Below are 25023 nucleotides of genomic sequence, written 5' to 3'. Positions count from 1 at the left end.
GTATCTGAGGGAAGTTGGAACAAACTCTGTGTGTGTGTCCGCCTTTTTTCTAATCAGTTTTAACTTGTAAATTCAGGGTTCGTTTCTGTCCTATTGAAGCCAAAAGTTCATTAAAATTCCCTGGATGTAGCCTAAGTACAGCAAAGCGCCCTGTAATAAGTCCATGGGATACCATACTGTCAAATGCAATATTGGAAGATAAGTTGAAAAGTAAAAGTTTTAAGGCATTAGCCAAAATTAAAATTGAAGAAGGCTCTTTTCATCATAGCACTGCTGTACACTTGCCTGTGACATTTAAGTAGTAACTCTGCTCAGAAAAGGGGCAGCAATGACCTTCAGGTTTATTATGAGCCTTGCTCCAAGGAATGAAATGTAAGGGCAGCTGGCTGGTCACAGCAGTACAAATTTTGCCTTCATTTTCCCTTGTAGCCCAAGGCTTGGGTTCCTCTGGGTCCTAGCCCACACACATTTGCATGTTTTGTTTATGTTTGCTGTCCCCATGTCCCCAGGCCAGAGCTGAGAAGTAGTATATGCAGCAGCTAGCTTCAAATCAGCACTTGCCAGTTTTTCAGAACTTAATGTTTGTGTTGGGTTTCAGTTTTACATCAGTGTTATTCTAGGAAATAATTCTGTGCAATACTCAAAAAACTTTCCTGTATCCAGTTTATTTTTTCTGGAAAGTATTGCTTTGGGGAGGCTTTTTGTTTACTGTGGAAGATTGTATTGTCCCTTGAAGGTTGCACCCATCATTCTTACAGTATTTCTGGTTTTTTGAAAAGGCTTCTGGCTCAATTACATGAAACAGAGACTGCTTTTGATGAGTTTTGGATTAAGCATCAGCAAAAACTTGAGCAATGTCTGCGCCTTCGGAATTTTGAACAGAATTTCAGAGAGGTGAGAACTTCTTGGTGGCAGTCAATATTTGGTAATATAGAAATTATTCAGAAGAAAATATTTCCCCCTCTTGCTTTTGCAGCTCTTGTGTGTGCTTGAAAGCTTTCTCCAACCTTTTTCTTGTACATGTCCTTACTTGACATACTGCTATCTTTACTACCTTGAATACTTGCCTATAGAGACATAATAGCTTCTCTTCTGCAGTCTTATGATTTTTTTTCCATGGACCCAGCAGCGTAGAAGCATTCAAAAACTCCTTTGAAACCTGTTCACCACCACAGAAGCATAATATGCTGGCTGCAACGCTTTCATCTTGCCAATAGGCCCTTTTATGGAACCAAGACTTACCTAAACCTTCTGGCTGAAATATTATAAAACACTCTCCAACACTGTGGGTGGGAAGTTGCAACCACAGTGTTAGAAGCTGGGTGGAGGCTGAACTACAATTTTTACAGCCAGTTTCTGATCTCATGTTAGTTTAACTCATATGCTTGATGGCACCTACAGTCTCTTTACGCTGGTGTAGCTGCTCTCAGAGCATGGCTTCTGTGTCTCTATGGGAGCAATGCTCAGAAACCCACTGACAAGTGTGTGTCTGTCTGTATGTGGCTCAATCAATTGTTAGCGTGAGGACCTCTCCCTCACATTTTTCTGTTTGTATGTTGCTTTGTATTATTGTCATCTGGTAAAAGCAAGATCATAAATGTTTCCTGAGCATTAGTTTTCCTTTCTTTTTTTTTCTTTTTTTCTTTTTTTTTTCTTTTTGCAGTACCAGGAAACAGGATTACTTCACTGCCTTTTCTTTGTGTTTGTTTTCATTTTGCATTGGGGGTAAAGGTAGGCTGACAAAAAAAAAGTGATTTGTCTCTGTGCTCCAGTAACCCCATAATGTGAGTCACCTGACTGGAAATAGCTATTTAACTGATGGGTCTCCAGAGAGGTGGAATCATCTTTATTGATACATAGCTGTGTCTCATTTCAGGTCAAAGCAGCTTTGGATATTGTGTCTGAGAGACTGTCTACTTTCACAGATGTAGGAAACAGCTGTTCACATGTGGAGCATATTTTGAAAGATCTTGCCAACTTTGAAGAAAAATCACGTGTAAGGACTCTGCAAGTTTCCTTAATTTCTAGTATGATGATGCATGTGTGGAAGGGAACGGTATTTGGTTATTGAGTCTGTCTTATGAGCAGAGCTTGAGCTAAATCAGTGTCTCAAGTAACATGCAGAAAGAATTTGGAATGAAGTCTTTAACCATTGGAGCAGCCCAGTTCTTGGGCATCCCTCAATAAAGAGCAGAGTGACCAGTCACAAAGTCGGTGTGATCAGTTCATGGAAGAATAGCATGAAGTGTCTGCATAGCCGAGTTCTGCACTTAGTGATCAAGGGGCCACTTCCATTCCCATTAAAGCTACTTATTTCATTAAATCTCAGAAATGAGAAAGCTGTGTATTGAATGTACAATATGTTAAAAGATGACCAACAGAAACATACACTGAACAATGTAGAAAGGGAACCTTATTATAATCTGTACTTCACAATAAAATAGATAGCTCTATAAATAAGGTCATTGCTCTTGAGGCTGAGGTGCCGGTGTTAGGTATTTTTTAATTTGGGTTCTTATTGCTGCTGTACTCCAAATTGCATACGTACGCATACAAACATGCTGCTGACTAACTAAGGCACAGAAAGACAACAGTCGTTCCTTCACAGGGAGGCATATGATTAAACTCATTAATGTTTCTGAAGTACTCTGATACAGTAAAGAAGGGGGCATTAAAAGTTCTTGGGCATCTGGGAAGACAAGAAATCACTTCGATTTATTAAGCAAGGCACCCGTTAACTAAAGATGTATTCTTTATCAACATGTGTATTTTACTGCATAAAAACAAATGGTATAATTTTTAATTTTTTTCACTGATGTTGACCCAAGGAAAGATGTACCTAAATCAATGCTTGCTTTCTTAGGAAACTGTAGCAAAAGCCAGAATGCTAGCCTCAGAGGGTGATGCTTTTATTCAAAGCAATCATTATGCTGTGGATTCCATTATTCCAAAATGCAGTGAACTTCATCATCTCTGTGATGCCTTCACTACTGAGACAGAACGGAGGAGGAATCTTCTTAACAAATCTCTAGAACTGCATGGCTTACTAGAAAAGGTAAATTTTGTATGGAACAGTTCTGTTTCCCATCTTGTTTGCTAAAACCTCAGTCAAGCAGTTGTCATAACAGCAGGTAAAAATATCTGGGTGTGCTGGAAGTTTTCTCCTTAAATAGCTAAATACATGACAAGTAGAAGTATGAAATGGTTTAGACCTCTTAGTGTTTGATGCTGACATCGCTGCATTCTGAGCCTGTTCTTCTCTCTGTTTCTAGGCTCTGAAGTGGTGCGATGAAGGAATTTATTTGCTGGCTTCGCAGCCGGTAGATAAGTGTCAGTCTCAGGATGGTGCAGAATCAGCATTACAGGAGATCGAGAAATTCCTGGACACTGGTGCAGGCAATAAAATCAAGGAGTTGAATAAAATTTACAGAGAGTATGCACACATCCTCAATGAGGACCTAAAGGTATCAGAAGACATTTATGTGTATCTATGAGTTCATTTGTTAATTTTAGAATTGCTCTCTTGCATGGCCATTGATAAAGCTAAATAATTGGTACTAGGAGTTATACTGGGGAACTGGAAAGCCAACACATTTCCCTACCTGAGGTGCTAGTCCTGTCATATCTTTGGATAAGCATCAGGGGCTTCAGAGCCTTTTAATAACTACTTCAATTTGTCAGATAGTAGGATTGCTTTTAAAAAAAAATTCTCCCAAGTGAGTATTGGAAATATCTTTTTTATGTAGCAAGAATGTGCCTGTCCTTGATATTTGTATGACTTCTGCTTTGTAACTGCTTTTTTTTAGTACTTGAGAATATGTTCCTTTTCCTCTTGGTTGATCTCTTCATGTAACAGAACCATGAGACACTGTCAAAAAACTTTTCCCTACTTTTTTTTTTTTTTAAATTGAAACCTGAACCCCATTGGTTTCTCTACAGCAAGCACACAAAATGTTTTATAAAGTAATGTTCCAATTTTTAAGTTGACTGTAAATTATGCCTTGTTAGGAGTGAAGAGTAGGGTAATATTTTTATACATGGTCTAAAAACAATCGCAATTTCAGATCAATGTGCTGTAAATGGCAGTGTAGCTTGTTGATAGGTCTCTGACAAGGATTTTTATTTCTGGCAACGGTAGGAGCATGTGCAAAAGGTTTTTCAGAAGCAAGAAAGTATGGAAGAAATGTTTCAAAAGAGACAAGTAAGTCTTAAGAAACTGGCAGCTAAGCAGACACGTCCTGTTCAGCCAGTTGCACCAAGACCTGAAGCCTTTGTAAAATCTCCTTGTACCTCTCCAGGTAAGTAACTGTAGTAGCCTGTAACTAATTTTTTGTGCTATGCTGAGAAACTTAAAGAAACTTTCAGCTGTAATTTGTGGTTGCACAAACATCTGTGTCAGATCTGCTCAAGTTCTAACTGCTGTTTGATTCTGGTTTACATGCTTAGGTCTTCAAAGAGAATACATATCCAACTCGGAAAGCAGTGCGCTTCGGAGAGTAAACTGCAGAAGAGGAAAGGTAGTTTTTTTTTTCTTTGCGCTTTTCATGCACGTACTGCTTGAGAAAGTCATAATACAACAGAATATTCAGGAACCTCAAGAAGGATGAGGCAATTCCACTGAAAAAGTGATGGTATTGCCCCTATCAAAGTAATTCTGGTGAAGCAGTCATCTGGTTTAAATAGAGGCTGCTTTGTGGCTGGGCTGGGTATAAGGGAAGGTAAAGTAAATAGTTGCCTATATTAGGAAAAATGTTAGGGGCAGCAAAATATAAAATCTATGAACAGGAAGCATTTATTATTTGCCAGTAGTAATTGGCTACTCTTAAAACTGGTGAAAGTGAAGAGGTAGTTGTCGTTGGCTCCAAGACAGCTTCACCTGACCTAATGGGTTGCCATTCCCAAGTGGGGATGGTCTTCCTGCCCTGCCTCCGGCAAGGAAAGTAACCTGACAGCAGCAACAGAAACAAGTAGTTTCCCACTGGGTTAGAGAGTTGAATCAACTCAGCCAAGGTCCAGCAAAAGACAATGCGAGGAGGAAGGCAGGACCACATGACCAGTAGGGACAACAGTTGGAGCAAAGGGTTAGTTCAAGGGGGGATTGAAAGCAGAACCTCTCACTTTTTTCAGCAAGCTGTAATTAGGTCAACCATTACAGTAGAAGTTCTAAGAGTGAACTTCTGTGTCAAGTTAGGAAGTTACCAGAAAGTTAGTACAGTACCTCATTTTTAGCTTGAAAAACAGACTAAGGCCAGTGTTGCCTCCAAGATTATGCTGATGCTCTGATGTTGTGTTCCTGGAAAGGGGCCTCGAACCACGGTCTTTTCTAAGCTGGCCTTTCATGGAAAACTCCCTGTGTCTAAATGTTCTTGTGTGCTTCAAGACCTTCAGGTTGACTTGGATTTTTTTGCAGCATTCTTGCAAATTGCCTTCATTTTTAATGGAGTACAGTCTTTCCTGTGGAAACGCATGCAAGTAGAGCTGGGTGCAAAGCTCTGTATTTTAAAGTGTTTTCCCCCTATCTGTGATGCTGTGATGATTTGTTGTTGTTGTTGTTTTTTGTTTGTTTTCTTCTTTAGAGTGAAATGACTGAACTCCATCAAAGCAGAGGAGGATCTACAATGGATGATGAAGAAAACCTAGCTGTGTTACGGCAGTAAGTATATTTTGATAAACAAAAAATGCTTTTTCTCTGACTTGGTTCCAGCAAAGGCTGAGTTCGGCCAAGGATTTGATAAGACAAGTATGCTTCTCTGAATTAAGCCTCAGTGCTTTTTGAAATGCATTGAATATGCTCTGTACACAGAGGAAGACATCTCAGTCTGTCTGCATCATTATTTATAGCTTATGTAGTACCAGACCTCAGCTTTGCTGCAGCGAGGTGATGCTATGGCAGGATAACTACATATTTTCATTTCAGAGATGACAGTTTTGCATAATAAGCCTCCTATAAATCTATCGGAGGTTTTGGTCTCCGTGCTTCAGAAGACTTTGTCTTTTTATTTCACTCCTTTTAGTCCCTGTTTTGATAAATCTTACAAAAAAACCTTTCTTGTATAAAAACTAAACAGCACCACTTACATTCAAAAAATAACTTATTACCACCTGCAGTGTGTATAGCAGAGCTTGCATTTCTACCTGTAAACTGGATACTTCTGTCTTTTCACTGTTACAACCACATGTTAAATCGTACAAAATGACAAGGGGAGGGGGCTGGAGGGAAGCATGCTTGCTTGACCATTAGGGAAATCAAACTTAAAGCAGCATCATGATATCTGAAGTGTGTCCTAAATGCCTCTAATTTAAAATGGCTGGTGTAACTTTAAGACTGTATTTGATAATCCTATGCAGCTCTAACTCCAGCTCCTGTAATACTTGTAAACACAGCATAAACAGATCTTGTATGTACAATGATAAAATGCTTCACTGCTTCAATTCATTTACTACAGCACTTAAAATGCCAGATTTTACTTTTCTGCTGTTTAAACACATTTTCAAAAATTTTAAAATGTTTTAAAAATACGTGCTTCTCAATAAGGATATATAAACTGTTGACAGAAATATCTATGAAACATCATGTTTTCCATTACCTGGAAATTGTTCTCTTATTGTCTGAAGTAAAGTAGAAACACAGACAAAGTTAATGTTGCCTCATTACTTTGCATAAGTGAATAGACGTGCCTTAATTGTCATTCTTTGTCTACAGGCATGTAATGAATGAACTTATTGAGACTGAACGAGCATATGTGGAAGAACTTCTGTGTGTTCTTGAGGTAAAGATTAAATTTCACTGCGGCTGTTACTAAATCTATTTACCTCTTCCATTTCAGGGATGCTGTTATGCTTTCCTTATCATTGTAATGCCTCTGCTTGTCTTGTCAAGCAGTGTGATCATTACATCTCTCCTATCTCATCGTATTTTCACAGATGTGGGAATGTGCAATTTTTTTCTAGAAATATTCATGCAACTAGGATTTGGTATTAGAAAACACAAATCGGGCAGAAAATAAGATATGCCTAACTATTTAGGTAGAACATAGTGAGATTTGTAATGATCATTAATTCCTGCAAAAGTTCATTCCAGAGTCTTGTGTCAATTCCAGGAAGGTCCTGTGTCACACAGGAATGTGAATCTGTGTCGAAGGAATCTTGTGTCAGAGGAGAGAATTTGTTTCTTGTGTCCCTCTTTGCATATCTTTAAGTGATCTTCCAAATGTCTTGGGTACAACTGTGGGAACAGGGTGCCTTGTAATAATAATATCTTCATTTGAAATTGTAAAGGAAACAAAGGTGTTCCCTTTGCTCCATGCTTGTGGAGGCAGTCCTGCTGAGTTGCTTGTAGAAATACGTTGCTGTATTCTGTGGTGTTCCTCAAGTTTGTTAAGTCTTCAGACATGGGCAAGTCATTTTGTTGTAGTTCAATTTGACTGTAGGAGATGAAGAAGTTGCAGGTAACTGAGGTTGAATTATTTTAATCAGGATTAAATGGAATTGAGCCAAGTGGGTACTCTTGGTGTCCATTCCAATGTTAAGCTCCTGAAAAGGATCTGTCTTAAGTTATGGACTGGGAGTGATAATTTCTGAGTACATACTTTCAAGTAAGAGTACTGTATGAGGGTTTTGAACTCTGGTCTTGCTTTTGCCTAGTTTGTGCTCAGCTTCCCATAGCATTTAAGTCCTGGGTCCAGTCCAAGTGCTAGGAAGTGTTGATGATAGTAGGATAGTCGCATCTGATGTGTGGTAATAAAGCAAGGTAGGTCTGGAGTGGACCTAAGGACCACGTTTTTCTCTGCTTTTGTTCTCTTCATAAAATCAAGACTCGAATAGGTGGAGGGTTTTTGGTCCTTACTGCTGCTGCTTGGAGGGTTGTTGCAGAATCTTTCTATTCCTCTGGTATTACTCTTGTTTTGCATAGAGTATAGTGCAACCCTTGTCCTGCTAGGCCAAGCTGTCTTGGTTTTCTGCCAATGTGATAGACTCTCCAGTACTCTGACCATGCCAGGTACAATTCTCTGCCTCCTGGCGGTTTGGGATTCATCTCTCTTGAACTTGGGTGATTGGGACTGCCAACAGTAATTCTGGATCAGATCCTTGCTGAGGTATGGTTCAGTGGCAGTCTTCCAGCTTTTGACTAATTCTAGTTATTAATCCATAGTTCTGGCTATTCTCCTGATTCCTTTGTTTCTCCTGTTCTATTAATCTTCCCATTTTTCCTGTAAAATAACCTGATACTCCTCTGTATGGACAGTGTCTCCTATTATTATGCCATATTTAATTGCCATGCATTTGCTCTCTGGCAAGGATTCCAACAGAAAAAAACAAGGTAGTTCCCAACATTGATTATTGGGAAACTGCTACAGCTGCTTTTATCTGAGCTTGATAGTTTTCCTTTCATTAATAACCATGGTCATCCCACTTTAGTCTGTGAAATCTAGTAGTTTTTATTGGGGAAAAATATTGGTCTAGTCTCTTTTTAGGTATTGTATTCGCCTCCTTTTTCCGTTTACTTTGATGCTTTTAGAACAGCTTTCAAATGGAAGACTAAGCAAAGCCTTATATATTCTCAAAGTAAGATTAAATGATCCCTGTGGCTGCATGGAGTAGCTTTCCCTCTCCTTTCTTAAAACACAAGTACTGCATAGGTAGTAAAACATGAAGGGGTTTTTTTTATATTAAATTTTTAAAATAAGTATTACGTCAGCCTGAAGTGAAAAAAAATTGTCAAAAGTGTTTTGTCAATGTATGGATTTCATGCTTTTGTTCTTTCAGAATCCAAAGCACTGAGCTCTGTCAGGTTTGTTTTCACTTCAGGTGGGTTAGATACCCCTTCTTTATGCCAATGCTGCTTTGCTGATATGTTCAGCAACATCTTCACTTCAAGTGGAAATGAGTTGTTCTCTTCATGCATCTCTTCACAGCATCTAAACTGCATGGTGGCTGCAGTTCTTTCCCTGTTAATTTATTTTAACTCCATTTTACGTAAATTATTTTTCTTTTTTAAGGCTGTACCGCTTTTTTTTTTTTCTTTCCCCCTCTCTTTCAGACTCTGCATTTTTCCTATTTGTGGGAGAGATATGAGAGTTGGATCAGTGGTTAGCTATCTATGAGCTACAGCATCTTTGCCTATACCATTGTTTTTTCTTTTTTGTGGTGTTTGAGGAAAAAATACCCAGATTTTTAAAGGAATGTTACTGATTAAAAAAAAAAAACCAAACCCACAACACCTAATTGCTGTCCTATTCAAATGCTTGAATTCTTCAGGCTAGCTGACTTTATCAGCTAGTTCTCCTACTTTTTGTAGTTTGGACATCACTTTGAAATTGAAAATCTCACTTGTAGGTGCACTTTTGCTTATCTTTTAATTTAATTTGCCAGTTTGTTGTAATTCAGTGCAGTTTATTATAATCAGTGTCACTAATGCAGCGATAACCTTGTCCATGGTAATTGTGTTTATAAAAAAAAAAAAAAAAGAGGAGAGCAAGAAATTTAATCCAAATCTAAAGTAGGTCTCATCATCTTCCTTCAGTGCCTGTACACTAAAAAATCTACTTACATTAAGAAGTCTGCTTACAATACAGGTACTAGAGTATTCCTGCAGTTTTTCTGATTGATTGGTTGGGGGTGTTTTTGTTTGGGTTTGGGGTTTTGGGGGGAGGTTGTTTGGGGGTTTTTTAGTGTTTTGAGAGACCGCAGATTAGTGATCTCAGGACCAGAGGAGAACGGTCCTGGGCTAAAGCCACCTGCGTGTTCTCTTTTCCTTATTTGTGCCAGATAAAGAGGATGTGGCCTTATATGACAAATGGAAGATGTCAGAATGTAAAGTTATGACTCTGGTACCAAAGCTAATGAAAATGTCTTAAAGATAGAACTTGCAGCTTAATGGTTTCTGTTACCTGCAGAAATAACTACGGTCAGCTTGTTCCTTCGTACTAATAGCTAAGACTGGCATGAAGGTTTGCGTGCGTACTGGAATTGTGGCTTTAAACTCAGATGTGTAAAGTCTTAACAGAAGAAGTATGAGCTATAATTTGTAAGCAGTATGGGAATGCATAGCCTTTGCTTGGTGTAAATGATTGCAAACTTTGTTTTATCCTTGCTTAGCTAAAATTGCAGTAATTATTGAAGTGTCTTTCTAAAGACTATAGGTGTGTTTTACTGGACTGATGGAAAAACAGAATTTGTATATTTTTTCATGATTAATACTGAGCTCACTCTTTGCTGTCTGTCAGGCTGCAGGCAGACTGCCTTGTCAGAGAGAGATAAACACTGCAATTAATGGGAGATAATCAGTGCGTTTCTCTCCTGTGTTGCAGGGTTATGCTGCAGAGATGGACAACCCCTTAATGGCTCATCTCATTTCACCAGAACTCCAAAATAAGAAGGATATCTTGTTTGGGAATATGGAAGAAATTTATCACTTTCACAACAGGTAAGGATTTGCATTCAGATCTAAAAATAGCATTTGGATGGGATTCTTTTACTCTTTCTTTTAATCTGATTTAAATTGCTAAAAGATCCTTACTGAGTCCCACTTGGCTATCTGGCACGTGAAAGTTCATATTACATAGTAGAGGAAAAGCAAAATATCTATAAAAGATGAGCAAAGCTGTGTGAAACTTTATTCAAATGTTTGCAGTACACTGGCAAAATTTTGCATTGTGGTCCTCTTCCTGAAGAAAGGTACTGGGATCTGGTTACTAGCCAATTAAAGCAAGGTTTGTTTGGGTTTGAGTTTCTTTTATTTTTTTATGAAATTTGCTATGGAAAGTAAATTATTTTTCTAAACCACAAATTAAATTCTCAACTCTTACATCTGATTGAGGCTGGTTAATTTTATACTTGAGTGACCTCTCTCTGAAGTTTGAATCCTTGCTGCTAGAGAGCTATTTCTTCACAGGATAATATTTAAATTGTTAGAAGAGAGAAGTATTTTCAAGAGAAGTTAAGTACATTAAATAGTTATTTCTTATTCAGGCAAAACTAGACTGGAAGTTTTGTCACTGATCTTTTGGGGTGGGCTTTTTTGGTTTGGGGAGGTCGGATTTGGTCACTTTGTTTGCTTTGTGGTGTTTGGTAGTATTTGGAAGGAAAAACCAAACACTTCAAACCGTACAAATCCTGCTGCTGAATACATAAGGCAGGGAAACAAAATCCCCCTTCCCTCCCCAATCATATTTGATTTCAGTTGTAGCAATAGTATGCTAAAACAAATTGGTCAGAATGTTTTGTTTAATTTGCTATCCCTTTTTAAATACATGATCTAGAAGAGTTTTGTTTAGTTTTGTAGTACAGAATTACAACTCTGTTTCCAAAAGTTAAGAAAACAAATTGCAGGAATGTGAACAATTACTGCAGCTTTTTTAACATGTGCTCTAAGAAAATCTTCTTCCTCATAGAATATTCTTGAGAGAACTAGAAAACTACGTAGAATTCCCAGAACTAGTAGGACGGTGCTTTCTGGATCAGGTATGTGTCATCTTTTGCTGGTATTTTGTTCATAAGCCCCCCTAGGACTGTAACATATGAGTGATTTTTTCATGTAGTAATTGCCACCACATCCCCTTTGCTTGTCTTGAACAGGTAACAGGTTGAGAATGTAGATGTTAATTGAGAGTTGGGGATATTTTCTGCTGTGTGGGGTAATTAATTGTGTTAGAAAGAGCTACTACCTTGTTGAAAGAAAATTGCTTTATGACAGTGACGGTTAGGAAAACATGAGAGGAGTCATGTACTGCATCATTTCACATCACTATAAAGGATTGCTTTACTTGGTTAGATTTCTTTACTGGATTTTGTTGTTGTTGTTTTCTTTTCTGTTCTCTTTAAAGAGTACACCTCAACAGAGTAAGTTGCAAAAAAATATTTTTATTCTCAACATAGAAAGCTATGACAGAATTAAACTTTTTAAATTGGGATTTATTAAACAGCGAGTCTCACCTGTAGTATACTAAAGGCTAAATAAGAATCTGTTTATGGAAATCAATCTCCTGTTGTTACTACCTATTGATGCTCTGAAGTCCTGGGAGGAGCCCTCCCTCCCCTTTCTGTTTACTGGCTACATCCATGGAGATGCCGTTTCCTAAAACTGAAGGACCGAGAGAGGTACTTTTGTGCCTGCTGATTTTCTACCTAGTCTTTCCTTTATATCTATAGTTGCTATGGCATTTTCAACAGTATTATTTCCCTTTGCTTTCAACAAGTCTGAACTCATGCTATTTAGTTGCTGAAGTTGAAAGGGGCAACAAAGCGCTTGGTCTACCTTGGTGCAACTTCCAGTGAAAAACACATTCATAAAATGAAAATGTATAAGGAAAAAAGGGCAAAGACTTTTTAAACAGTTGCACAGAGGGACTCATGGTTGGGCATTCACAGAAGTATTTTTCATATTGTAATAGAAATATATTTGTAAATATAATATGTGCTGCTTCGTAAGGTACCTAACATTCAACTGAAGCAAAAATTAACAGGAACATTTTATTCTGATGTCCCAAGTACAAAATTAGTAGCCATTATAAAATCAGTGATCTTGAATATTTGTTTTTTTGCTTGGGATACCTCAAGGAATTGCATTTTTTTGTTGTTGATTTTTCGTAGCCTTATTGATTATGAAAAAAATTCATATGAGCTTTGTCTATTAAAGTCACAAGAATTTATTAACCTTTTGTTTCTCTCACCAATTTCAGATGGAAGATTTCCAGATTTATGAAAAATACTGTCAAAATAAACCTCGATCTGAAAGTTTGTGGAGGCAGTTTTCAGATTCTGTATTCTTTCAGGTATGCTGCCTTGAAATCTCTGAAATAATTGTGGTTTTCATTTTGTTGTGATTTGGTTTTTTTGGTTGGTTGGTTTGGGTTTTTGTCTTTATTTAATCATCTCAAGAACAAATAACAAAAATATTGATTAATGTCCTGATGAAATCCAACACTGATTACAGGAATGTCAAAGGAAACTCGATCACAAGCTCAGTTTGGACTCATACTTGCTGAAACCCGTTCAAAGAATAACCAAATACCAATTACTGCTAAAGGTACGTGTTACTAAACTATAATGCTAAGTACATTTTGTGTATTTGGTTTTTTAAATGCTGCTTCTCTCAGCCTGCTGGAGAGAAACCTAAAAGTTACCAGACAGATGTATAAATCATAACAGAGACAAATTCCAGTCTATCAACTTCCAGCTCGGTTCTCTTCTTTTCCAGACAAAAAGCTGCTAGTAGGCAGGCAAATGTTACAGAGACACCTTGCATAACTACTTTTGCCCTTATATTTCTGCTGAAGAGAAGAATGAAAAGTTGATTAGGGGAAATGGAGAAGGACCAAGAAACCTTTGCAACAAAGAAAAGAGAGTATCTGAAGTACTTGTTACTCTTCAGTTACAGTTGCCTCATCCATATTGCAGGAATTTTTGTTGCTGTGTTCTAGGAAATGTACTTGACTGAGAGCACTGTATGGTGTTTTTATGAAGGATGCTGTTGTGATTTACTTAAACATGCTATGCTGAGAGAGCAAAATGAGAGCTATATACTATCATAAATTTTTAAATTATTGTATAAGGTTTTGCCATGTTTGAAGTAAGAAGTATTTCCCACATAGACATGTTTCAATAATTGTATTTAACAGTAGTTTAAAAAAATTGCCTCGGACCAAATTTACTCTTGAGTTAAAACTGAGCTGAATTTAACAGCTTTTAAAGAATTAATTACATTAAGGTTGTGTAAAGAGAGGAGTATTAGAAAGGTTTTTGATTTAAAGTATCTTTACTGCCTGCAGTCCATGAGTAAATGCTTATTCTCATACTGTGAAGTCGGGAGGATTCCACGTGAACTTGCAGCTATGTTTATCTGGATCAAATTGGAAGATGCAGCTTCACCAATAAGCCCTTTGGAGAAGCAATGCCTTTTTAAATGTGTAGACAATGCTCAGTGCAGTAAGTTTAAGTCTGTTACTAGCATCCCAGGCCTCACCATAATTCAAATAATAAATGAAATTTGCCTGGTTTTACATTTGTTCTCTTCTAAAAAGTAACAGATATAAACAATATCCTTTTTTTGTTTGTTTTGGGGTTGTGGGTGTTTTGGGTTGGGGGGGAGTTAGCAATTGTGATGAAAAAAATGTTTGCAAAGTTAGTCTTGTAAAATTCTTAGGTAGAGTTTACAAAACCTGTAGATGAACAAAATACGTTTGGCTAATTAGCAGCAGAGAGGAGAAGTAAAACTTCAGGGTCTTCTGAATTCCAGCCAGTATTTAACCCACTAGATTATATGGTATAAAACTTTACTGGATAACTTTAAAAACATAGCCCAAATTCAGTGTTAAAATTTGAACATTTCTAGTCCCTACTGTTTCCAAAGCTAAGTATGTTGTCATTCCCGGCCTGCTCAGGAAATGCTGAAGTACAGTAAGAACTGTGAAGGTGCTGAAGATCTTCAGGAGGCATTAACTTCTATATTGGGTATTCTCAAAGCCGTTAATGATTCTATGCACCAGATAGCCATTACAGGCTATGATGTGAGTAACAGTATTTTTACTTACTTTTTAATTTCTTTTCATTTATTTCTTATATATATGTACAGCATACCCTATACTGTGTACTAATAATGAGGAGAATGTTTTACAAAAGGTGCCTTTATACTGAATTGTGTAATGAAAATAATGGAAAATGGATCTCTCTATACTCTTCTGAAGTTTTCCTGCTATGAATAATATTTTGCTCCATCTACCCAAGTTTTTTTTCTTTGATCTACTTGACACTGAATTAGAAACTGAAAATCATCACAAAGAGGTTTAGGCTACTTGCCAAATGGGAGTTGCTCCTAAGTTTTTATATCTGTGTGTAAAATTACACCCAAAACTTCCAGTTAAAAAAAAACCAAACCAAACAAAAAAAAAAAACCCTGAAACACAACATAAGCAGCTTTGGAGCAGAGTTTGGGAAAAAAACCCCAAGCAACCAAGTATGTGTATTGTGCCTCCCCCTCTCTCTATGGGTAGATCTCTGTACGTCTGCTACTGGTACTCTTGACTGTAAAATACTGCCTGAACAGCGTTGGGAGAGAAAACTACGTGTAAAAATCCAACACTGACTTTATTTTTATTATGTTTCAAAACCCAACATGAACACTGATGCAAGAGATTACTTGGAACAACAGAACTTGTGAAGACCTGTTCAGAGTATGTGTTTTAGTCTGATGTTATCTCTCTGTAGTTATACATATCGCTTTTTTTTGTTCCAGGGAAACCTGAATGAGCTGGGCAAGCTTTTAATGCAGGGATCCTTCAATGTCTGGACTGATCATAAAAAGGGTCACTCGAAGGTGAAGGATTTGGCACGCTTCAAGCCAATGCAGCGACACCTCTTCCTCCACGAGAAAGCAGTGCTGTTCTGTAAAAAGCGAGAAGAAAATGGAGAGGGATACGAGAAAGCGCCTTCTTATAGCTACAAACACTCCTTAAATGTAAGACACCGAGCAGTCCAGCAAGGTCGAGGTACTGAGGGCTTAGCCTGCAGTAATACAACATTCTAGTTTTTTGTCTGTGAAGCTGTGTTACGGTTTGGCACTGGGAACTTTGCTCTTTCAGGCAAACCTAACTGGTGCTGCAGGTCTGTGTTACTTTGTGTTGCTGTCTGTTAGAGAGATGGTGGGCAGGAGATCACCCTTTGAGAAAATCCAAACCGTACTAGTCTAGCTGAGTGTCAGTTATATTAATCACAAAGAAAATGTAGAGCAGGGTAGTGTAAAATAGATGTAAGATTTGGTGGTCTGGATTTTAAGAGACATCTCGTGGGTCAGCCTCAATTTAATGTACGGAAACCTTTCTTCCCTCCAAGGTAGCCAAGCTGATACAAAGCACTAAATCCCTGATGTCCAACATGCAGATCATATGTTATTGGCTATTCTTTTCCTTCAGCAAGAAGCAAGATGCGATTTTCCTTTTCAGAAATAGGGTATCAAAGAATACCAGTAGCTGCCTGTTTCTGTTGTTACCGTAATTGCAATGTGGTAGGTCAGCTTCTGTTCTCTTTGCTTCCAGATGGCAGCAGTTGGAATAACAGAAAATGTCAAAGGTGATGCAAAAAAATTTGAAATCTGGTATAATGCAAGGGAAGAAGTTTACATTATACAGGTAAATAACATGCCACTACATTAAGAAAAATCAAAAGGAGAGCGAAAAGACAGGGCAGGGGGGAGTCTAACCCTAAGAAGATCTGGAGTTTTCTTCCTGTGTTAAATCACTAATAGACAGTAATGAGGAAATGTAAAAAAAAAACGGGAGCGGAGGGGAACCCAAACCACCACCAGATTAATTCATAAGGTAGTTTCTTAATATATTTCAATTGCAGAGTCTTTTGGGGGAAAAAATAATCACATTTTACAATATCCATGGAGGATATTGTATACACCATTACTATTGCTCTCACTGGAGTAGTGGATGGCTTGGGAGCCGGGGTTTGACTGTAGCACGTGCACAGCCTCTACCTCGGCGTGTTCCAGTTGTCACAACTAGTTTCTGTTCGCTGAAGGACTAGAGAGGGAGCTCTGTCTGTCCCTTTTGAAGGATTCCTCCAAAGCTGTGCTTTGGCACACCACTCTGTGTGAAATAAGTATTCTATGCTTTATGGCTGATTGTATTTATTTTCGGGTAGGCACCAACCCCTGAAGTTAAAGCTACTTGGGTAAATGAAATAAGAAAAGTGCTGACAAGTCAACTGCAGGCATGCAGAGGTAAAATATTTTGGAGATATATGTATATATATATATGTATATATGGGTTTTAATCTCTTTGAACTTCAAAACCTGCCCTGTATATCTTCACTGTGTAGGACTGTAGAAATGAAAAGCTCAAAACACAAATCGATGTTAATAGTTCTTTTTGTTTCCTCCATTACAGAAGCTAGTCAGCACAGGACACTAGAACAAACACAGAGTTTACCTCTACCAGCATCATCTTGTACAAGGTAAGTAAGTATATTGTCAAATTAGCCTGCTTGTCTTGTAAAAATACTAATACATCTAGTTTGCAGTTCTTCATTACTCCTATCCCTTAATACCGGTCCTTATCTTTTAGGGGGTTTTTAGGTCTCTTCCTACTATAAAGCTGTAAAGCTTGGGGTTTATACATCTCCAGAACTGTTAAACTGAGCAGCAGTGACATGGGCTTTGCCAGCTGATAGAGAGCAACACAGAAAAGTCATTTTCTGCACCAGCCAAAATCCTGGTGGTATTATGGGTCTGTTTGTTGAACAGCTAATTATGTACTTTACACTCCAGATAAGAGAGTTATGTGGAGCAGCGGCCTTTTCCTTCCTTCTCTGTTCTTTTCCTTCACCTGGATTGTTTTTTGCTTCCTTTTCCAATGTCATGTTATCTTCCTTTTTGTCTTCTTCAGGGCATTATCTTTTCTCTGTCCCTTGTTCTTCTCCAATTTCCTTTTTTGTTTTTTTGTTGGTTTTTTTTTTAATTGATTTATTGATTCCTCCAGTGTCCCAACTTCTGAGTCAAGCTTTTCTTCTTTTCCTGTTTTTTTATCCTTCACCCTACCAGCCTGTATATTTTTCTACTCCCACCTGCTGTTCTGCCCTTCTCAGACACCTCTTTTTAATCCTCTGCTACTCACTCTTTTTTTCATGATATGTGTATATACCCCTAAGCCCATGTGCTCATGTTTTCAGTCATTCCCATATGGTGTACTCTCAAATATGTATCAGTAGCTCTCTGCCCTGCATGTTTTATGCATCTGCGTATCACTCAGGGAGAATTTCCCAGATGTATAGTATTTGTGGGATGTCTTTCTCCATTCCATTCCCAATCGGAGTTGTGATGGGAATCCAACTGCAAGATCCAGCCTATATTCTTTGTTCATCCTTCATCTTTTCCTGTGTTAAGAGCTTCTAAGGGGCAGAGTTTATTCCTTTTTTTTTTTTCTTTTTTTTCTTAGTACATTCAGGAGAAATCTGTCAGCACAGAATGTGTGCCTGTAGCTGAGAGTGAGTAGAAGTTGTCCTGAGCTGTCTTTTCAGTAGCTCCCACTGCCATAGTACGTGTGGTTGCAGTCAGTTAGGGGAGTCTTTCTCCTTTGTACGTGCTCATTGTCTTTCCATGCATAGTCACCAACGACTTCTTCAGTCCTGGAAGGTATGATCTGGGAAGTAGCTAAGAAATGTTTTTCAGCCCATATACCTGTACATAAAAGGCAGCCCACAACCAAAGGTCATCACCCCTGTTTAGACCCAAATTTGCTGCAGATCAATTAATTGTCTTAACTTTCTTCCAATAAACAGTCCTTCACGGAACCACATCAGAAACACCAAAAAAATGGAGGAGAGAAAAGCTGATCTCACGAGTCTAGAAGGTTATGGCACCGCAGTAGCACCAAAGTACCCTGAGAAAGGCAAAGGTGAGTTTACACGTATGTACTGTTATCTTCAATTGCAAAGAGCATGCCTGCACTGCAGATGCACAGGCAGATCCACCAGCAGAGTAGCCATGGTAGTGCAGGGAAATGCAGCATTACATCTGAACAAGCAGGGCTTTGCTGCTTTTAGCCCTAAGGCAGCCCACCCACAAAGAGCTGCCCACGCTACACCAGCGTGCTGGTCCTATCTGCCCTTAGCTTGGGGTTTCTGCATTCCACGGTGTGGTGTGGACAGGCACAAAGTCACCTTGAATGAGGGGTAGCCAAAAGGAGGTGGGACCTATGTATTATGAGGCCTGAGTATGCAGTAGGTCTTCTCTTAGAGCTGCCCAGCTTCTCAGGGTTATCTTCCTCTGGATAAATTTCCAGCATTACCTTTCTGAAGAGTTTTGGGTTTGTTCTTTTTGGATTTGTTCTTCTTTTTTTTTCTCATGAATTTTGGTTCCCATCATGGAGATTATTTACTGAACCGGTGGCAGTCCAAGCCCCTGTACAGTGAGAACAACTGGCCACTTGGGTTCTTCTGTTGTACCTGGACTTTCAGTTGTCCTTTCTCATCCTAACATGCAGGTTCCCTGGCAGGGCTGCAAACGATTTTTTTGCCTTGATCTTTTCATGGCCTTCTCCCCTTTCTTTCTGTGTCTCTTTCTTCCTTTGTAGATGACACTAGCTCTACCTCAGAATGCTCTGTACTGTCAAAAAAGCGCTTTACACTGCAGGGCTTTACTAACCTCAAAAGTCAGAAAGGTAATTTAAAAAAAAAAAAAAAGCTAGATTGTTTTCTGTTTAAGGCTGTAATTAAAGCATCACTTTGTGTGTGTGTGTGTGTAGTGTAGCAGGTTTTCAGTGTATGCACTAGCTTGTTCTCCTAAGTTCAAGATAGGCTCGTGAGTCACTGACCCTGACAGGGAGATTTCAAGAGAAACCGGCTCCAGAGTGGGAGGGGGAGATGCAGCTGGGAAAAGTGGAGCTGTTGGAGATGCAAGGGAAGGAGTGCGGTTTCCAATGCCTCCAGTCTCACTGTCAAGGCCAAGGAAGGAGTTTATAGTGTCCTATTCCTGTAGGAAAACTAGAGGAAGAAAGTTGTCTTCAGATCAGACACCTGGCCTGCTTCTAGCTTCAGTGGATCTGCCCCAAATGCACTTGTACTTGGCAAAAAGGAATCAAGGTTTTCTAGAATATTTCTATATTAGCATCCTTGCTAACAGAACTCCCAAAGCATGAATACAGCAGAATGTGTATGACAATGTTGTTTTGCTGGATACAAAAACAAATAAGAATTTCCCTGTGCTTCCAGAAGTGGTCTCTACTTTTTTTCCTAAAACAGGCAACAGGAGTCTGAGACCTTTCTTGCTTCCTCCTGCCAAGTAATTGCACTGGTACATTCACTTCTTGTTTTGAACAGCTATCTTTGAACAGTCTGAATTGCATTAAGATGATGGCACTTGTTCAAGAGCATGATTCTTTTTTTTCCAAGCATCTTTTCAGAATGCCTTTTTAAAACATGATTACCTTTGAGTTCTTTCTGGAGAGGCTCTAGGGTTGTGTATCTAATGCTAATGAGGTGAGCACTAATATCCCATGCTTGCCTTGACAGAAACTCCAACTCCTTCTGCTAAAAGCCAGACATTGCCAATGATCCTTCTTACAGGACCAGGTATTGCTGTAGCACTAGATTTATATAAAAATGATTGCTTAATTTGGTAGTGTTTGTCTAAAATTGAAATTAATTGTAATTAGTTGATGTCTAGTTCATTTGGAAAAGTGTACATATACTTTCATCTATTACCGTAAAATAAATTTGTCAATTTATCTTCAAATAACTACATGTAAATAATTAATTCCTTCTGCTGTAATTGACCGATGACAGCTAAAATTAGAGTGATTACAGAAATCCACTTGTTTTCCAGTGTAAACTCAAAGGTATGTAGCATGCAATCCACCTATTCTCTTTTTTCCAGTTCTTCAATATCTCTCTTCTGTGTTTTTTGCCTATTCATCCTCCTGCAGCTTCTCCTACCAGTCCTGACAAAAAAGCTAAACGGCATGAAGTAGTGAGTGACCCAACTCCTTTTGGTTTAAGAGGTATAGTGATACCACATCTTGTACTCCACAGATACCCACACATCCCTCATGTAATATGGTACATCAGAGCGCTGGGAATACCTATATGGTGCTGTTGCATGCAGCAGTGTTGATAGCAGTTGAGTTTTTCCAAGTGGGTCTGTCAGCTTCTGTGTATACTGTTTTTGATAGCACAACTGTTTGAAGTTTTACCTTGGCATCAAATAAAGTAGCATATGGCTAACTAGTTTTTAGGAGAGGGCAGTGGGGAAGGGATCTTCTGCTGAAGAAATAACCAGAAGCTGGGTGTTTAATGGAATTACAGGGGTGTCCAGTTGCTCTGTGACACATGGTTTTCCAGTTAGCATCCTACTGTCACTGTGCCCCTTGTGGAGAGGATTTAACTTTTAAAAAATGAAAAAAAAAAAAAAAAAACCAAAAAATCCGAAACTCATGTACTGTAGTGAGAGTAGGGATCATCACTGTCATGTGGAATTTCCATTTTAGATCTGCATTTGTTACTGTAGTCGCAGTGCTGTTGCATCTTTCTTTGGGTAACAGTACACAATTTTTCCACCCTGTCCTCCCAACCCACAGCCAAGGAAAGAATAGAAAAGCATTTCAGTTAAATGACACATTTCTAACTAGCCAGGCTGTTGATGGAGGCTTGAGTACAAATCCCTAGGGCTGATCAACTAGAGAGTATAAGGAGAGCAGTCCCTCTCTTCCTGACTCTCTTTCCACCACCATCTCTTTTAGAAAATGCTATGCTAAAGAGGAAGCTGTTTCAAGCCCTACCATCCTCCTCCTCTCCAGGTTTCCACAGCCTTTGTCTTTGTCTCACCTGTGGAAACGATGCAGGTTGAGCTGCTGTGCTGGGGAGACTATACGACACCACTCACCTTGTCTGAGCAGCAGGCAATGTAATCCCAGGCCGGACACATGCAGAAACTCCACAGGTGTGGATATGGGAGTTACAAGGTTAATCTTCTGCAGGTAGCAGTCAAACCTCTGAGATCTCCAGGTACCATGGAAATCCTGAGGGCCTGGAAAGGCTATCAGAAAGCAAGGGGTGTTTTGTGGCCTTCTCCATGGATGCTGGAATTTTCCAGGGTGGAGAGTCCTTGATCATTCTTAATTTACAGTAAACTCTTGGATCCTTGGAACAGATTTGTCTGATTTGCTGTCCTGTCCAGCAGCCTCTCACTTTATGAAACCACTAAACCAAGTCAAGTAATTTCAAGCATCTAGTAACTCCCCTTTCTGTCTTGCACCTTCTGATCTCTTTTCTGACACTTTATCTCTTCTCCTTCCCCAACTCAAAAAGGGATAAGCAGGCAGCTGACCTGGGCATTTCAGGGTGAAACTGCAGCAGGTGGTCACAGCTCCCCAGTGCAGAGCGCTTTGCCCCCACTCATTTCCTTTTGCTGCTGTATCACTCAGACTTACAACACAGTGAGCTCAAGGAAAATGAATTAGTGACAGGATCACCTCTTGCGGATAGATCGTATCTCTGTGAAGAAACCTGTGGGCCCATTTCTGAAGAGAAGCAGTTAATGAATTCTTGGTTTTCCTGGCACCATCAAATCTAAACTCATTTCTGCATAACCTTGTCTTTTCTCAAGACTGTCTGCCATTTTCTTACCTTTCCTGCCTTTATAGGGAGCTCTGTTGTAGTTATACCATGCAGAATACACACATGCACATGGAATGTGCATGCGTAATTTTGGTGCCTGTAGTTAACTAATGTGAATATGACCATAGTGACCGCTTCCCTTCCCTGCCCAGGATGAGATGGGCTTTTATACAGACTTGTTAATAGTAGAGTGCCAGCTTGTATGAGGAGTAGGAGTGCTGTTGCTATGGCAGGATCAGGCAGGTCTGCTCTTACCCACATCAGCACAATATACGGAAAGAGTGAGCCTGAGGAAAAAGAGCTGTTACCCAAAATGTTCCAGATGAGCAGGCCAGTGAGTATGATGCTACAGGCAGAGCAATTACCATGATTTCACTTTCTTTTTCTCTTGTGCAACTCATTGATCCTGTTTCTAATGAGAGCTTGGAATAATTAGGACAAACAAACCAAGTTTTCTTTTGTTGCATTGTTCTTAACTTGGAAATAATGGAAAGGGTTTCAGCTGTGTCCCACAAGCCAACTATAAGATGTGAGTTTCCAAGGAATTTGCATGGAATACAGCAGGAATTTATTACTCAGTTTCTTCACAGATGGAAGTTCATTCTTAACCCTGGACAGGGCCAAATGGGTCAGTACTTCTAACCTTGTGCAGGTCATCCAGCAGTGCAGGTGAGGTAAAAGTGCCATTCCATTTGGTGTGCTCTGGGTGTGATTTGTTTCTATGATTCTTAGATTACTTTGGCTTTACTCTGACGATGCTCAGTTTTGTTCCTAATGCACTGGCATAACCAGCCATGCGACAAATGCCTCAGAAGCAGTGAAGAGCAAAAATGCTGGTGCTTTCTCAACTTAACTAATAGTTACATAAGAGTTGGGAGGTTTGTCCTTCCTTTCATTCTTTTCATTGAGTTTTATTGTTGTTATCATTTGGCTTGAACCAAAATCTTACTTACAAATATTTGTCTCTTTTATTATGACTTTTTTTTCATTATAAGCTCGACACATTTATTAGCAGCTGCTGACCTCAGTGAAAAGCATCCCACTGGGAAAACTTACTGTAGTTTTATTTGGAAAAGATTTTGTGCACTCTGGATGTGATTCAGCTTCGTAAATAAATGAAATGCTTCATCCTGAGAGAGAAGAAGGAACGCTTCACAATAAATGATGGGCAGGAGATTGGTCTTGTGGTGTTTGGTGCGGTGGCTTAACACCAAGATAAGTCAGTGTGATTAAGTATCCTTGTGTCAACCTGAATACCCTTAAATAATAAGCTGCCTAATCAGGTGAAGTATAGAGTGCCTGTAGGTTGTGTTGAATTTCTTGACAGCTCTAAATGCTCAACACTTTGAAGGAGGCAATGCACATCCATCCCTTGTTCCAGCAGGTTGGTTAGGTTGCTTTGGGTGACAACCGTGTGTGTTCATCCTCTTCCCATGAAGTGTACATTCCTGTCTTCTACCCCCTCCCAAGAAAAAGAGTATCTAGCCACCGTTTGTCTTTGTATAAGAGAGAAATAGCTGCTTTTTGGTTGGGAATTTGCATTCTTTCCATCTGTTTCCCTCTCTATAAGTCCGAAGGGCCAAATTCACTGCTGTGCATTGCCACAACTCCACTTACTCTGATGGAAACGGGCCAACTTTTGCCAGCTCTGAATTTCACCCAGTGGCTGTAATAACTTCCCCGTGTACAGTTTTCCTCCTGTTTATGTTGATCACTTAAGAGCTTTTCAGTGGGAAGAACATTTCTTCCAGCCAGTGGCTCACTGCTGCAAAGTTAACTGTTGGCTGTTTGTTCCCCAAGGTTGGGCTAAAACATCTCATTCTCTTGATGCATCTGAAGAAAATGACGGCTGGTCTAGTGCTGAAGATCCTCTGAATTCATCAGATGCGGAGGAAGAAGGAGGAGGAGGGGGAGGCGAGATGAAGCTGGTAACCAGAAATGCTTTCCTGTTGAGCTAAGCAAATGATACTGATCCATTGTGTGTGGCAGTATACAGGAATGCTTTTGAAGCTTGCAGAAAGGAAAGTGTCTGCCTTCAAATCCTCAGCTGGGCAAAATTCCTAGGGCAATGGAAAATATCCCCTTCTCTTAAATCAGCCTTGTGTTTGTACCTTAAGAAGGTCCATCGGTGCCTTTTTGTACCTGCAGACTGTCATATAGTACAGCAGTCAAGTGATGACATGCTCAGCTACCATGTCAACAGATTGCCACACGTACATCATGTCGCTAGTTTGCCAGCTTGGTTTAAGGGGGGGGGGGGGTTGTAGAGATTTGGACTAACTGTTGTAATGGAAACATTTCACTGAATGTTTTTCAGGGTGTGAGAATTCATGTACTGAAATTGCATGTAATCAAACAGCAAAGTTTTACTGCCTCTCAGTATGTATATTTACACTGTCTTCAGCATGTACGCACATGAGAAAGAAGGGAAAAGTGCTATCATTTCATAAGAAAAGCTTGTACCTTAAAGTACTCAACAGAAATAATTTGTTATGTTTTTCCTCTGTATGCATTTAGACTCCTGGTAAATACACAGTTGTGACTGATTATGAGAAAGGAGTTTCTGAAGAATTTACAGTGAAAAGTGGAGAACTAGTTCAACTGATTCGTGAAGGGGAGGATGGACTTTGGTACGCAGATCTGTGTTTGGAAATTTTTCTATGCAGAACTGTGTTTGGAAGGCAGATGTTTAGGGCAAAACTTTCAAAGGCATCAAGTGAAGCAATCTGACTTTTTATTTTTTATATTTTTTTTAGGTATGTAAAGAACCTGAGCACTGGTAAAGAAGGTTGGATCCCAGCAAACAATCTGCTGATGCTCATCGGCAATTCAAAATCAGCTCAATCTTTAAGCAGCTCTGGTAGGCTATTTATTTTAGATGAGATGATTGTCTCTCTGAAGATTCCTATT

The 25023-nt window shown here is 39.1% G+C and overlaps 1 protein-coding gene across 21 annotated transcripts in view; it reads left to right on the top strand.

Moving 5' to 3' along the window:
• MCF2L (MCF.2 cell line derived transforming sequence like) overlaps positions 1–25023 on the top strand; it is a 158879-nt gene that overhangs the window by 131460 nt on the left and 2396 nt on the right. For 9 of the 21 annotated variants that reach the window (XM_069770226.1, XM_069770225.1, XM_069770239.1 and 6 more), the window contains 24 exons: positions 780–894; positions 1877–1996; positions 2864–3055; positions 3273–3464; positions 4139–4298; positions 4447–4517; positions 5577–5653; positions 6704–6770; positions 10311–10426; positions 11394–11463; positions 12681–12773; positions 12935–13027; positions 14382–14507; positions 15233–15454; positions 16032–16124; positions 16645–16723; positions 16890–16956; positions 18280–18395; positions 19074–19160; positions 20011–20070; positions 20424–20498; positions 23914–24041; positions 24631–24743; positions 24870–24973. In XM_069770226.1, the coding sequence (XP_069626327.1) occupies positions 780–894; positions 1877–1996; positions 2864–3055; positions 3273–3464; positions 4139–4298; positions 4447–4517; positions 5577–5653; positions 6704–6770; positions 10311–10426; positions 11394–11463; positions 12681–12773; positions 12935–13027; positions 14382–14507; positions 15233–15454; positions 16032–16124; positions 16645–16723; positions 16890–16956; positions 18280–18395; positions 19074–19160; positions 20011–20070; positions 20424–20498; positions 23914–24041; positions 24631–24743; positions 24870–24973 (2636 nt within the window). Of the gene's footprint in view, positions 1–779; positions 895–1876; positions 1997–2863; positions 3056–3272; positions 3465–4138; positions 4299–4446; positions 4518–5576; positions 5654–6703; positions 6771–10310; positions 10427–11393; positions 11464–12680; positions 12774–12934; positions 13028–14381; positions 14508–15232; positions 15455–16031; positions 16125–16644; positions 16724–16889; positions 16957–18279; positions 18396–19073; positions 19161–20010; positions 20071–20374; positions 20499–21293; positions 24042–24630; positions 24744–24869; positions 24974–25023 lie in introns of those variants that run through there. The other 12 variants (XM_069770237.1, XM_069770240.1, XR_011322121.1 and 9 more) reach the window with 11 other exon arrangements.

The sequence above is a fragment of the Haliaeetus albicilla genome, chromosome 25 (assembly GCF_947461875.1).
Source record: "Haliaeetus albicilla chromosome 25, bHalAlb1.1, whole genome shotgun sequence".
In the NCBI taxonomy this organism is placed as follows: Eukaryota; Metazoa; Chordata; class Aves; order Accipitriformes; family Accipitridae; genus Haliaeetus; species Haliaeetus albicilla.
This window is presented reverse-complemented; position numbering and strand designations above follow the sequence as displayed.